The 14,076-nt window shown below is 37.6% G+C and overlaps 1 protein-coding gene across 2 annotated transcripts in view; it reads right to left on the bottom strand.

Moving 5' to 3' along the window:
* Positions 1-14,076, bottom strand: part of kdm4b (lysine (K)-specific demethylase 4B) — a 52,566-nt gene that overhangs the window by 26,202 nt on the left and 12,288 nt on the right. For both annotated transcript variants that reach the window (XM_008406772.3, XM_008406773.3), the window contains exon 6: positions 3,798-3,847. In XM_008406772.3, the coding sequence (XP_008404994.2) occupies positions 3,798-3,847 (50 nt within the window). The remainder of the gene's footprint in view (positions 1-3,797; positions 3,848-14,076) is intronic.

Here is a 14,076-nt window from a genome sequence, read left to right as displayed (position 1 = left end):
CAAAAGTGGGAGAGAGAGACTCCACGCTCTTGCTGCCCTCGTGCTTGTTGGAGCTGATAAAAAGGTGAATAATGTGCTGACAGAGCCTGGGTATTAATCCCCATTAAAATGCAGCTGGCTCTCCAAGATCTCCACAGGGTAATATTAACTTAAAGGTTTCACTCTGTCCTTTTGAGTTTCAGAATTAGGCAGCTCTCTCTCTTGCTTTTCTCTGCCTTTTCCCTGCTTATATACAAAGTCCAACATTTTGGGAGAAACTATAAACTAAGTGATGCAAATTACAGGTGAACTTGAACCCAGAGTGTTTTCTTGACTACAGTTTCTGTACTTTTGAGCATTTCTGCAAAAACCATCAGATTGGGACCTCCATAAACATCATGGCCGTGTGTGCCAACAGTGGCTTTAATGGGTCATGTGTTGGCCATTTAACAGCTGCTACCATCCAAACTGACAGCAGCTAAGGTCTGATCTGAGGACTAATTAATATAGAAATAAGAATTGTTTTGTATGATGTGAATTACCTTAGTTTAATTTTGTTTGAGCAAATCAAGCCACAAAATGTATAGAATTGTACTTTTTAACCAATTTCATTGGAAAAAACAGGGGTTAGCTAAGCCTGTTGCAATAAGCAGTTAATCAATCACTTGATAAATTAAATTGAGCTTGATCATTTCAAATATGATTCTTAATTTTGAAGGGCTGTGTTGCTGACAGACTTTATAATCTATTTTATTTATATTAGTTTGTGTGATTTTCATTTCCTATTAATTTGTCGTTTTTGATTGTTATGTTTTATTTTACATATTTAAAATGTCTTCCAGTTCCAATGTTGTGTTCTGTACAAAATTAAAGTTTATTACTCTTTGATAGGGCAAACTCTTAATATAACGTCATATATTATGTGAAAATGGTTTATCGCAATAATTGTTGGACAATTTATCATCCAAAAAAAATTAGCTATTGTGGCAGGTCTACTTTTAAGCAACTATTTGTTTCTTATATTCCAAGTAAAGTGCAACATTTCCCAGCTATTCTATCCTTAAAGGACGACATTCATCACTGGTTTGTTTTGAGCACGTCGCAACATCACAGACTGTCATGTACTTCGGATTAACCAACTCTCCATCAAATCCTCGATCCCCCTCTCCCTCTCTGACTAACATGCACTACTAAAGCTAATCCCCATTGATCAAAATAAGAGAAAGACAGGCACGCACGATCTTAAAAAGAAAGTAGGGGATGAAAGTAGACGTCATGCGTCACAGAAAGAAGACAGAATGGGTTCACTTCACTGAGTCTCATTTATCCACCTCAGATAATGCTTCTTACTTTGACACTGAATATGGCACAAAGAAGAATATAATTCAGATTATCATTTCACTGAGAAGGCAAACTCAATAAGACCCATATATAAGTGCTGCCAGGGGCGACATACTTTCCAAAAGCCAGCAGGTGGCTTGGACAATGAAAAGCTGGGATTGGTGATTGAGTATTGGCAAATGAGAAGGTGAGCTATCATATGACCAATGCAGGAACGTGTGCAAAGAAAGGCAGCTACACACTACATTATCCATTGCATCTATAGCACTGAAATATACTTTGGTTAGGCTGTTGCAGACAACCCAACATTGTTATGCTGCCAACTCGCCAAGCAAGACAGCCTCAGGTGTGAGGCAGCTGACTTGTGTAAGAGTAGACCACCTGTTTCAGCTCAATTTTGTGATTTCAGTTAAAAACACCAAGACCACCTTTGTGTGGTGCATATTTATCATTTTGGGAAGGTATCAGAAGTAGAATACCTCATTTGGTTTCAGTGGTGGGTAGTTTCTCCACTAGGTGACGCTTCAAATCTAACTAAATTGAAAAGGCAGACACAATAGGGGCAAGCCTTTTAAAAGGGTGGTTGTCCAACCCACATAATGACTATTCTGAAGCTCTGAGATATTGCTGACTTGATTTACGTGTAGCCACTGACCAGAGTCAGCTCAGAGTGGGGCCTATGATGGGTCCATTTATAAAAAAGAAAAAAACAAAAGCTTATGCTTGCTGAAGTAAACTAGTTGTGTCACCATGTCTCTTTCCAAGAAGCATATTTGATCTTGAGATTCTAGTAAAAGAATAGTATTTTTTAGATCTTAATAAACTAAAGCAGTTTTTTTTCCCACTAATTCTACTCAGGAGGCAAACCTTTCACAAGACTCAGTAGTGTAGCAACAATAAATGTGAAATTTATTTGATAAAATAAAACTAAAACATTGATTTCTTCAAGTATTTTGCATAACTCTGCAAGAAATCAATTAGTTTTGGTTATTTAAAATTGTTTTCTGCTTTAGCCATGTTTCTGTTAGATTTCTGTTTAGACAGCTCTAGTCGTGGAACCGAACTAAATAAAATCACAATTTAGAAGTTTGAGCTATTTTCATGAACCTGTACAAAAAGTTTTCTGAAATTTTGAAGAAAAATAAATACCGGTACATTCAACTCCTATCAAAAAATCTTTTTAATTCACCATCCTCTACCCTCCTAATCTGTTAAGCAGACATTTAACACAAACATTTTTCTAAACTGCACTTCTCCCCTCAGCAAAGTGACAAAAGAAATCCTAAGAAAGTAGGACACTGATGCATACTCCCACAGAATATGTGTCAAAAGGTTTTTGTAGGGCAAAGCCCCAGAGTGCGTGACTGTATTCAGTAAGGAGGAACTGTTGTTGGATGTTATGTTGTCAGAAATGGAGCACTGATCTCTCCAAAGGTCAGCTGGATTTCCCAGCTTACATTAATGCCATGGTGGAGAAGCTCCAGATTGACATATAGGAACTAAGCTAAGGCTGAAGAATGAACCTAAACTAAGACCGAGTCAATGGCATTAAGCGTGGTGAGCTCAGGCTGAAAAATACAACATTGTTGAGTCTGGAGACTGGAAACATAACAAGAGTGTCACATGAAGTCTGATTTTGGCTGTGGAACTGATGATCGGAGATAGACTAGGGCTGAAGCAGAGGGAAAGGTGTAGCTAAGGTGTGAAGCATTTTGAAAGCAAGTCAGGTCTGCCAGAAAGGGCTCACCTTGACCCCCCATGGAAGATGAAACAGAATGTTTGGAGCTTGTTAAATTCTCCTCCTATATGATCTACTTGTGAAAAGCGCTGCTGCAGGCTTAAGCTCAAGGCCAAATATCTTTGAGTTTGCATCAAAATAATAAGAAAAAAACCATCTAATCTAAGCAGCTTTGGTCCAGTCATCTGTTGCAAACAAAAGATCCAAATATAGGCATCCAGGCAAACAGACTGGTATGATGCCAGAGCCTTTATTAATAAAAACTGAGACAGCGAGATCTCCAAAAAAATAATTTAAAAATTCAGATCGAAAGTCCAGTCAGGTTGCAACAACACAATGAAGAGAAGACGATCTAAAAATCAACAGAAATAACCAAAGCTTTACACGAGGGCTGCATGTGAGAAATCAGGACCAGGTGATGAAGCAGTGAGAAAAACAGGTTACTGACAATTTCCAGGAATAGTCAGAGAAACAGTAACAGTCTATAAGAAACCAAACCTACATGGGCAGCCTAAAGCTAATTAACACAGCTTGTCTTAGAAATAAAGAAACACAATAATGATCAAATGATCAAAAAAAGAAAATTCAGCCGCGGCTCATAACATTTCTTCATCTTTTATGCACTAAACAGCATGGCTTAGATGTTCTTACTGAGTAAAGCCTGTACAGCATCTAAATGTGGTAAAGAAAAAAACTCATGCATAATATATGAAATTTAAACTTGGTTCTTCTGACTTACCTTGTGCAAGCCTCTCCAGTCTCTTGCCATGCTCAGGAGGAACAGTGTACCTGCAAAGAGAGGCAATGAGGTGCTCACAATTATGTCTTTTACCGTAAAGGTGGATGATCACCAGCCTGACTTCTCAGCAACTCAATGCCCACTGTTTTCTACAATCTAATTTGATCAAGTTGTAAATTATTCACTTCGGCTCCACAGACCTTGTCAAGCAGAAACAATATTCACGGTGGTGCTTTTAGGTCTCAAGTAAATAGCAATTATGCTTTGTTTGCAATAGGAGGCAAATATCTACATAGTAATGCAATCAAACTAAATATTGCAATATTAGAAAAAATAAAATAAACCATGGTGATTCTAGTGGAAAAACAGAGGAAACAAATAGAAGCTCTGAGCTTCAGCACATCAACATGCTCCACTCAAAACCAATCTGTATCGTTTGAATATTGCTAGCTAGATGCACTTCGTGTCTACAAAGCAGTTTCTTTGATTGTTTGTTAAAAAATAAATGCAGAAAGAAAAATCCCCTCAGTGATGACATTTATGAAAAATATATGATGACATGACTGTGAAACTACTTTAAGAATTAATACTAACACAACAGCAGTCTCAGAAAAAAATGAGAGCTAAATAAATCTTTTTGCGGAGATGAATATCATAAAATGTCTGAATGAAGAAAAGAAGGGGGCAAAATGGAAGGTGGTGATAGAAGAAATTAAAGAAAAATCTCTGGTGAAGGAAAAAAGAAGAGAAATTACTGTTTTGAGAGTGTTGGCTGCTTTTTTAGCCCTCAGCTCTGAGCAGTTTCAGAAAACAAATTGTCCAGAGTGTTAAATTTTTTTTCTGCTCTTATGTAAGATTTGTGAAGGCCACTGTTCTGTTTAATATTTAAGAGGTGCAATTCCTCCTTTAAATAATTTTCAAGATCCATATCAAATTATAAGGTCAATGAAAAGTTATTTTCCATACTTCAATTAGAAAGTATACATTCACCACACATGCAAGTTTTAGATTACCGTATATTTCTAGTATAAAAACAACTGCAGACCCCCAAACTTGTTTTTTTCCCCCCATTTTATTCTGCATTTCAACATTTCTCAGTTAAATGGTCAGTGGAAGATTAATCAGTGCTTCTGCTCTGTGTGCACCAATAGACCTTTACTTCTGATGAGAATCTCTTTGCTTTGCATCGTTCCTATGGTTCCATAGCCACAATTCAAACTGGTTGTTCAACATTAACTCCCCATTCCATGTCAGGACCGATCTGTTCATCGTGAAGTGTAAAAAAAAGCACATGTAGATCATAGGACTACTTCTCAACCGAAAATTGATGTGCTGCGAAGGCAAGGATGTGATTACAGGAAAGCGGAGAGCATAACACAGAAAAATTGCAACATGATGAAAATAAGACATGATGCCATTAAGTACGATTGATTTTGAGGGATGTTGTGATAAGTGCATTTCATGGAGCGAAGTTTTAACATTTCTTCGAGAGCAACCATTACCTCCCGTTTAGATGGGCACTACAACAAGAAGGAAGCTGAATTGGAAACATGACTAATTGCACAAAATCTCACTCGCACCACTGATTGGTGAGAGTCAGATTAAGCTCCTACAGAGCTTAATCTTTAACTTAAATGTTATTCTGTTGTTTTACATCTCTCTGTTCATGGGGGATTAAGTGTTTCATTATTATTATTTTTTACCTTATGTTCTATTCAGCAAGCTAATAGGTTTCTGTTTTGTTGTATTTCATAAATATGTCTAAGTTTAATAATGTTTGAGATTTTTTTGTTTATTCAGTAATACAGCTGACATTTTTTTTAAGTATAAAAAAAAGCAATTCATGTTATAGAACGGCCCTCTTGGTAGAAGAGAAATTAATTGTCTGTATAAATGTCTGCTTGGACCTCCATGAATTAGGATTCTATGCCATTTTATTCTTCCAACAGGCTCTATGTCGTTGCCTCTTTGTCTGCCAAATGTTTTCGTTCCACTCATCTTTCCATGGACATGCTTGGATGCAGCCCTGAGTAAATAGCCATGTTCTTCAGCAATGATCTTTCATGGCTTTCTCACCTTATAGAGAATGACTGACTGAATGCTGGACAACAGCGAAGTGAGAACCCCTTCCCATAATTGTGTACGCTACGACAAGGACAACATTTCTATGATAATCTATTTTTATTGTTCTTACAGCGTGTTAAACTATTGTTGTCTAATAATTTGATATTGGGTTTTCTTTAGCAAGAAGCTCTATATTAAAATTCAAAAAGAAATAATTTAAATGAATCACTGTGTAAATCTAAATACAACTTGAGTTTCATTGCTTGAACTGAATTATTGAATTAAATTATGTGTCAGTGTTTTCTAATTTATTAAAATGCATCTGCATTGCATCTGCATTCTATTTGTTTAAAACCTTTAAATGTCCCATCATTCGTTCTATGAATTTTATCAGAGCTATTACTGTAAAAATAAACCCTGTAGCCTTCTCTGTTACAGGGTAAGAATGCATTACCATTATGAATGTGTTTATACTAAATTTACAGCAGGTAGGCACTGAAAAGTCATGAAACATTAGTTCAAATGTCAGATGCTGCATTTAGAAACTAAATGTATTTGTAAAACAGAGTAGGAGGGAGTAAGTGCAACTCTAATCTGTTCATTTGTTTAAAAAAAAAACACTATTAGATATTATTTTTCTCATAATTATTTCCACTAGTTTGTGTAACTCTCCAGAGACTGTAGGCTATAAACACAGCCTGGATGAAACACCTCGTCTATTCTTCCTCGCTCAACCCTTATGGGTGCATGAAACAAACTGAGAAACTGAAAAAGGAGAAAGAAAGACGGATATGGTGAGAGGCAACAACACTTAATGAGAGACAAGAGGAATGAGGAGAAGCGTGGGACAAAAAGGAAAGATAAAAATAAAGAAAAATCAAGTAAAAGGCAAAGTCCAAATGAACAGATGACGTTAAAGGAATGGAGCCACACTGCCACCTGCAGACTAAAGCACAGACCTTCACTCAGTCACACTCTGCTCCAGGGTTTTTCCTACACCGACAAGACTGCTCATCTGTTCTGTCTAACAAATATTAAAAGCTTATAAAAAAGAATGATTGATCATTGTTATGTTAATTCTTAGATCAGCTGCAACTGATGAACTTAAGACAATTTTGCCATAATCTTTGCACCTATATACCTAATATAAAATGCACAATGAGGGAAAAAAACAAATGTTTAGGATCCTAGTAATACCTTGTCCTGTGGCTGTATGACAAAGACAATAAGAAGTAATAACTTCCAACTGCTGGCAGATCCCATCATCCTCTAGAGACAATTGGAAACTTTGCATCCATTCCAAACCCTGCCTGACTTCAGGCTATGATTTTTCATTAGCAGCCGCACTTTGCATGTGCCCTGCAGGCATTCTCATAAAGCTACAAAATGAGAATCCATGAAGCATTGATACGTAGACAGTGGATCACTCTGCCTTGTTGACCTTTTCATGCCAACTTCACTTCACACAAAATGCACTGTAACCTGGTGCGTTTTCCAAACTACTTTTAGTGGTGCAGCTCTGTTTAACTAGATGGAAATAACAAGGTTAAGCTGAAGGCTCATCTTTGCACAACTACGTATTAAATAAGAAATTTCTGGAAATGCTAAAGACTTGTTCAACAGTTCATGCATCCAGTAAGTAAAGATTAGAGGTGTACCGATCGATTGGCTGCCAATCATAATTGGCCGATTTCCGTGAAAAAGTGTATGATCGGTGATCGCCGATCACGGTCTCTTGTTGCCGATCACACAAACCAATCACCTGCATCTCATTTCCCAGCCTGCCTGTGCAGCTGGTCTCCTCTTTCCTTCACTCTGCACAAACGCGTAGCAACAAATCCTAAGCGATGTCGTGTGGAACTATATTGCACTGAGTGAATGGGGAAGTTTGCGTGTTACGGTGGAAAATTGAAGCATGTCAAAATGCATCAACACGACGAATCTAATATGGCATAAAAACAATGCCATACTTGACGGAGTTTGGCTACATCGAGGCTCACTGCAGTAAAAAAGACATATCATCAGATAGCAGGTAAAGCAGCGCACAGCTACAAACACTCACCCGGATTAGCATGACGGTCAAAAAGCTAAACAAATAACCAGCAAAATTATTTAAGTCTTCGAGCTGCGATATAAGACGCTGGTTCTGCTCTCGCTGTTGAACCGCTGCTACGCTGTATCGCGTAGCGTACTGCTACGCTGTATCCGCTCTGCTCCAGGTGGAACCTGTGCCACCTGGCGCTCCGCTTCTGCTCCACCTGGTAGTGACTCTCACACCAAACCACTGCTTAAAGCTGCAACATCTAACTTAAAAAATACATTTTACATATGTATTAAAACTTTCGCTGTCCTAACATGAGACAGATAATTTCTGAAAAAATAATCGATCTCCTGCCTGCTCTGCATAATTACTCCGCTCAGTCAGAAATAGCCACTCAGAACTAGCAGTAATCAGCTAGCCGCCATGCTATCAGGAAGTTTTCATTCAGTAACTCAGGATTGTTTATTGTAATGGATCCTGTATTTGCCTTTGAATGTTAAGTTTTATACTTGATTTTTTTTGGCAATGTTGAGAGGTTTTATTTTGGCTCTTTGCATTATTTAGCCTCTTCAGAGCCTTCATATGTTTTCAGTCTGTTAAAGATAGTATTACTGATAGCAGTACAATTTGCACAATGCCCGTTTTGTTTTGTTCTTGGAAAAAGTTATTAAAAACAAGTTTTTGTCTAAATAAAGGTGAATTCATGGTTCCTTTTTCCACATAATGTAACCGGTAGTGCTTATGATTAAAAAAATAATAATTATGTGATCGGTATCGGTGATCGGCCCTCATGGGTGATCGGAATAGGAATAGGTAGGAAAAAACCTGATCGGCACATCTCTAGTAAAGATAGATTATTATGTCATTGTACACACATTTTAAGACACCAGTAGGACTGTTTCATACAAGCAGCAGCACACAAAAAAGCAGCAGTGCAGCATGAGTCCACCAAATTCCATCCACCACTGTTACCATGGCAGCAACATGTATGTGACTCCAGAGGCAGTCAAGAAAAAAAAAACACATAAGACAACACAGAGAAAATGAAGGCTTTAACTTATCCCCCTTCTCCTGGGGAGGAGTATGATTAATCTATGGTGGGCCAATGTTCCTGGCAGGTGGAATTAAGGAGTCATCACAGGTTCAGAAGCTGCACAGCTCATAAGGTGATTCCCACAAAATTGGGATGCATTTGTAGTATTTGCACTTATTTTTTTTAAGGATTCAGTAAATAAGCTGTAAATCAACAACTTCCCCATTTGCCTCAGCTCTCTGTCCACAGAAACAGACTGCTACAGCCTTCCCATTACTGCAGAGGCTTCCTCCCTGTGCTAATAGCTACTTTATAATGTGATACACTGTCTTTCCTGAATGTAAAAACCTTTGTATGGCACCCATCATAAAATGTGGGTGTGGCAGCATCATGCTATGGGGAATGCATTGGGAACGGCCCAGTGAAGCTGATGAGAATATGGATGGAGCTAAACAGACGATAATCCAGGGAAAAAATCTGGTAGAGGTTGCAAAATAATGAAGACAAGAACAGAGGTCCACTTTCAAGCAGGTTAGAATGATGATTTAGAATGGCCCAGTCAAAGTCTAGGCACACAATTAAAAAAAACTTATTTCAAGAGACAATCTGTGGTAAATTACCATCACAGATGCTGTCAATTGCAGTTTGAGTTTGGGGTAAAGGTGGGCCTTAATCATTCTTTGTTATTCATGTTACTTTTATAATTATTGGAAAAGTACCAGAAAATATCATGATGAAATTATTCCACATGGCCCAACCCTAGTTTGGGGCATTTTGGAAAGAATAATGGGTACAAATCTTATTTGTAGTCATTCAAAACCAATAGACAAACTGTAGCTGCAGGAAAGTTGCTTCAACATCTGAATGAACTCCTCCAGATGTCTTTCTGAATTAATGAATGAAGCAGGCCTTGTTGTGAATTTAGGCATTGCTTTTTTTTCAAATGTAATAACTTCCCTAATAACCATTCACACGTGACTTGAGAGTGAATCTCATAGGGGTGACCAATAAAAGGGGAGTAGGTGTGTTTCAGCAGCATGGGACTCCCTTTTTATTTACAGTCCATTTGCTTCATGTACCCCTTAAATCCATGTAGAAACATATTACGTTCAGGATCATTTCTTTTTTGTTTTCATGTAAACATTTTAATTTGAATCACAAACAGAGTGAAGGAAAGATGAGCAAATCTGTGGATCATATCTTGTGTGTTTAGCACGTAAATGGGAATGGGGAGTTAACTGTGGAGGTGGTCACAGAGCCAAAAACATGCATTTATGGGAGAGCAAGCATTGTGAAGCACACCAACCAGCAGTGCTTTGTTACTCTGTGTCTCTCTACACCTGCTTGCCATTTGTAAGCATACTGTGAAAAATCACTGAGCTCTCACACAAAAATTAAGCTATGCTATTGCACCAAAAATATGTGGTTTTGCATTCATATCACAAGAGCACAACAAAAAGAACCCAGCAATATCGTGTAATAATGTGATACTGCAGGAATTTGGCTAAATAACTGACTAAAACAGTCATAATGGCTCTTTCCCGAACAAGGCATTAACTTCATGTCCAAAATGCCACACCCAGACTCCAAACTGAGAATAAGGACTATTATTACCCTTCCTATCCTCCGAGTTCAGAAATGATAATGGTGTACTACACAGGGGGGGATAAAAACTGATGGAGACATAATGGACTTCCTGAGGTACACTTAAAAAAATATTTCACTTACGTCAGCCATTCCCTGCCTTCCACTCACATGCTCAAAGGATAATCCCTCATCTGACAGCAGACCTCTGTGTGCGAGTGTGTGTGTGCGTATTGGGGTAACAGGGCTGACAGAGAAGCATTCAACATTGAAAAGACGAAGATAAATTGATGGAGTAAAGATGGGGACAAATATGACTGCCAGTCAAGGCTGAGATCCTTTGCTTGTCCATCTGACTGTGTGTGCAAGTTGAAACAGCAGTTATGATGAGCACCGACTTTGATGGGAGCAGAGTTGCTGGGGGAATAGACTTAATTTCACAAACCGTTGCACTATGAGAGGAAAGGAAGAAAAAGACAAAGAGGGTGTATAAATGTGTTTTAAGGGACTGTGCTCTGTTTAACTGGCTGTAATTATCCCATCACACACAAGTATGGAAGTGAAATTGATTCAGTTCAGTGTCGGGGAAAAAAAAGGATGTGGGAGGGCTTGGTAAGAACTCAAGACAGAGTGAAGGAGAGACATCAGACAGAAGTGAACAAAAGCAGAAGGCGGAGCAGAGAGCAGAGCTGTTTAAAAGCACTCATAGTGGACTGAAAGGTCCATTAATCTGGGAACTAATTGGCTTTTAGAAATGACATGGGTAACGTAAATACGAAATAAGAATAAAATGAGGTAAACTGAGACATAAGTCAAAACTGAGAAGCAGATCACTATTTCAAAACAGATACAATCGGTTTTGTATAGAATATCTTTTATAGGGCTGCAACTAACAGTTAGTAATCACTTACTATGATAATGGGTTAAAAAAAGCTGGCACAATCTGCAGATTTTTTTTTTTTTTTAATATGCATAGTCCAGTTAATTAATAAACTAGTAAATTAGCTGACAAGTATTCCAATAGTTGATTGAATATTAATCATCTCAGCCCTGCTTTTTATTTCCAATGCAGAAAATGTATGTGTGAGATAGATACTTTAGTTTCTTAGCATGTTGTCTGCATTCTCTTTTTTTTTTTTTTTTTTTTCAAATATTTTTTCAGCTATAGTGGCTTTTTTTTATGGAAGTGACAGCAAAGTGGGTTCTGCAAGAGGGGAAGACATGCTGCGAAGGTAAACGGGCCCCGTCTAAAGCCCATGATGGCCGTGTCAAGAATGGAATCCTCCGTACATGGGTCATTTGTTTTACCACTGTGCCTCCGTGGTGCAAAATTCATTTTCATTTACATCACAAAAATAAATATTTAAAAGGATTACACTTGCTCTAAGCCCTGTGCTGTGATCAGTGATCTGCAAAGACAAAAAAATATATTTGATATTTTTTCTGAGTCAAAGCATTATATGTAATGTCGACTTGGCAACACTTTTCAGAGTGGAAGTTGCAGCAAAGTGAAGTAAAATTAAGGTTAACCATTTTGAGGGTAAGTAAGGTGGTTAAAATAAAGCCAGAGGAAGCTCAGCAATGGAAATTTTGTACTTTAAATGTATAAAATCTTCACCTTGAACTGTTTAAATGATGAGCTTATCTGTTGGTTCCACAAATCACAAAAAAACACTGGATCTAGTGCGCACATTGCATTTTTTTGCCATCTAAGCTGAATTAGATCATCTATATTGCCAAACCTAACTTTTATGCTTGCTCTACTACATATTCTTTAAAGCACAGTTTGTGAACTGTGCTAGTCTTCACAGTTTGTGAACCGTGCTTTAGATTTGTTTTGTTTGTAAAAACAAAATAAAATCCAAAATATAGAAGTTTTAGACCTTTGTTTATTAGATTTTTGTCTTCAATGTCTTTCAATACAAAATTTTCTTTAACCCCCATACCTCTCCAGACATGAAAAATGGGCAAAGAAGCATACTTTTGTAGACTTTGAGACTGGAGAAACCATGATTTTGACTGTGTTTGACAACAGAAAAAACCCCAAAAACAATGTTATATTTTTACACTGACTCTCACAGTCAGCCCTCCACCCCTAATAATAATTAATGACTGGTCACAGCAGGGAGGATGGGAAATAATGAATACTGTTTATATAGCTTCCTATAAACTTTTTAAAGAGAAATCTGAATCCGGCAAAACTCTTAGCGTCAGGTCAAAGTTTCTTCTTAGTCATGTCATGAACCTTGTTTTAATCACACACATTTGCTTAGACCTTGACAGCAAGTTATAGCAAACGCACAGTGAGAGCTGTGAAAATGGAAATCGATGATTTTAATGAGATCTCATCACAGCGGAAACTGTAACAGACATCCTACAACACACCGGGAGGGGGACAAGAGATGGCGAAGACAGGATAAATAGGAGGAGGTGACAGTGTGGAGTGGGAGAGCATACTGTGAGGAAAGAGAAGGCAGAGGAGGAAAGCCAGGAGACGAGCACAAATGCACGCACAGATAACACCGTAATTCAGAAAGCTGGATCGTCCCCGTTTCCCTCCTGCAGTGCCAAGGATGGAAAACATCATGAGGGGAAGGAAACGATTTAAAAACACACACAAACAATCTAAAGAGAGAAGCTATTTTAGTGAGGAAACCGGGACATTCATGTGTTTGAGAAAGCCTGAGCCAAATATAAAAACGATGCACAGAATAGAAAGCAATATACAAGGACAAACATCACAGCAACTACCCGGTCTATAAACAGGGGTTGGGATGTCAGAGGTTTAATGCACTTTTCAGATGATTCAATTATCTTTTTAAATAGTTTGAAAAGTTTACTGCTCTAGGATGTTGTTGTATCAAATGCATTAACAGCCATGAGAAAGCATCCAAATCAACTAGTTTCTATGCAGAGATCAATAGTTTGAATAAAAACAAATATTTGAAATTTCCCTCATATTTCCCAGGACTTTCTCTTTGCCAGCTGCACCAACCTGCCAGGTGCTTCGCATCAGCAAGCCACAGAACTCTCCTTTTGAAAAATGTATATCATAAAAAAGTGACCCATTTCATAGCACTGCAAAGACTAATTTCAGCTATTTATAGATTTTAAATTTATGCTGAGTGTAGTTTTATTACAGATTGCCTAATGGGTTGTGAAAAGCAACTAGAAACTCACAAAAAATTTTTGTTTTGGTCTAATAAACTCAATGACTAGCGCATTAGTTAAAAAAAAGAAAAAATAAGGAAGCAATTTTAAAAAGCAAACTCATGCATTTATGTTAATAAAAACAAACAAAAACTACAATCCTACTTTCAAACTCAGCCTAAGCTCTGAAAATAATGCTTTCGTCGTTTCCAATTTGATCACACTTTAAATAAAACTATAATTACATTTAACTTTAAAAAGTAATTGGTTAGAAGAATCTCTTCTTTCCCATCTGATTTACACACAACGAACAAGACACACCATCTGACACAGAAGTACTTCTTTCCAAGCTTGTTTCTGTTTATTTTGCTGCAAAGTACTAGCATAAATTACTATATTAATATGGA

This window comes from Poecilia reticulata, chromosome 4, assembly GCF_904066995.2.
Source record: "Poecilia reticulata chromosome 4, P_reticulata-male-v2, whole genome shotgun sequence".
NCBI classification, from domain to species: Eukaryota; Metazoa; Chordata; class Actinopteri; order Cyprinodontiformes; family Poeciliidae; genus Poecilia; species Poecilia reticulata.
This window is presented reverse-complemented; position numbering and strand designations above follow the sequence as displayed.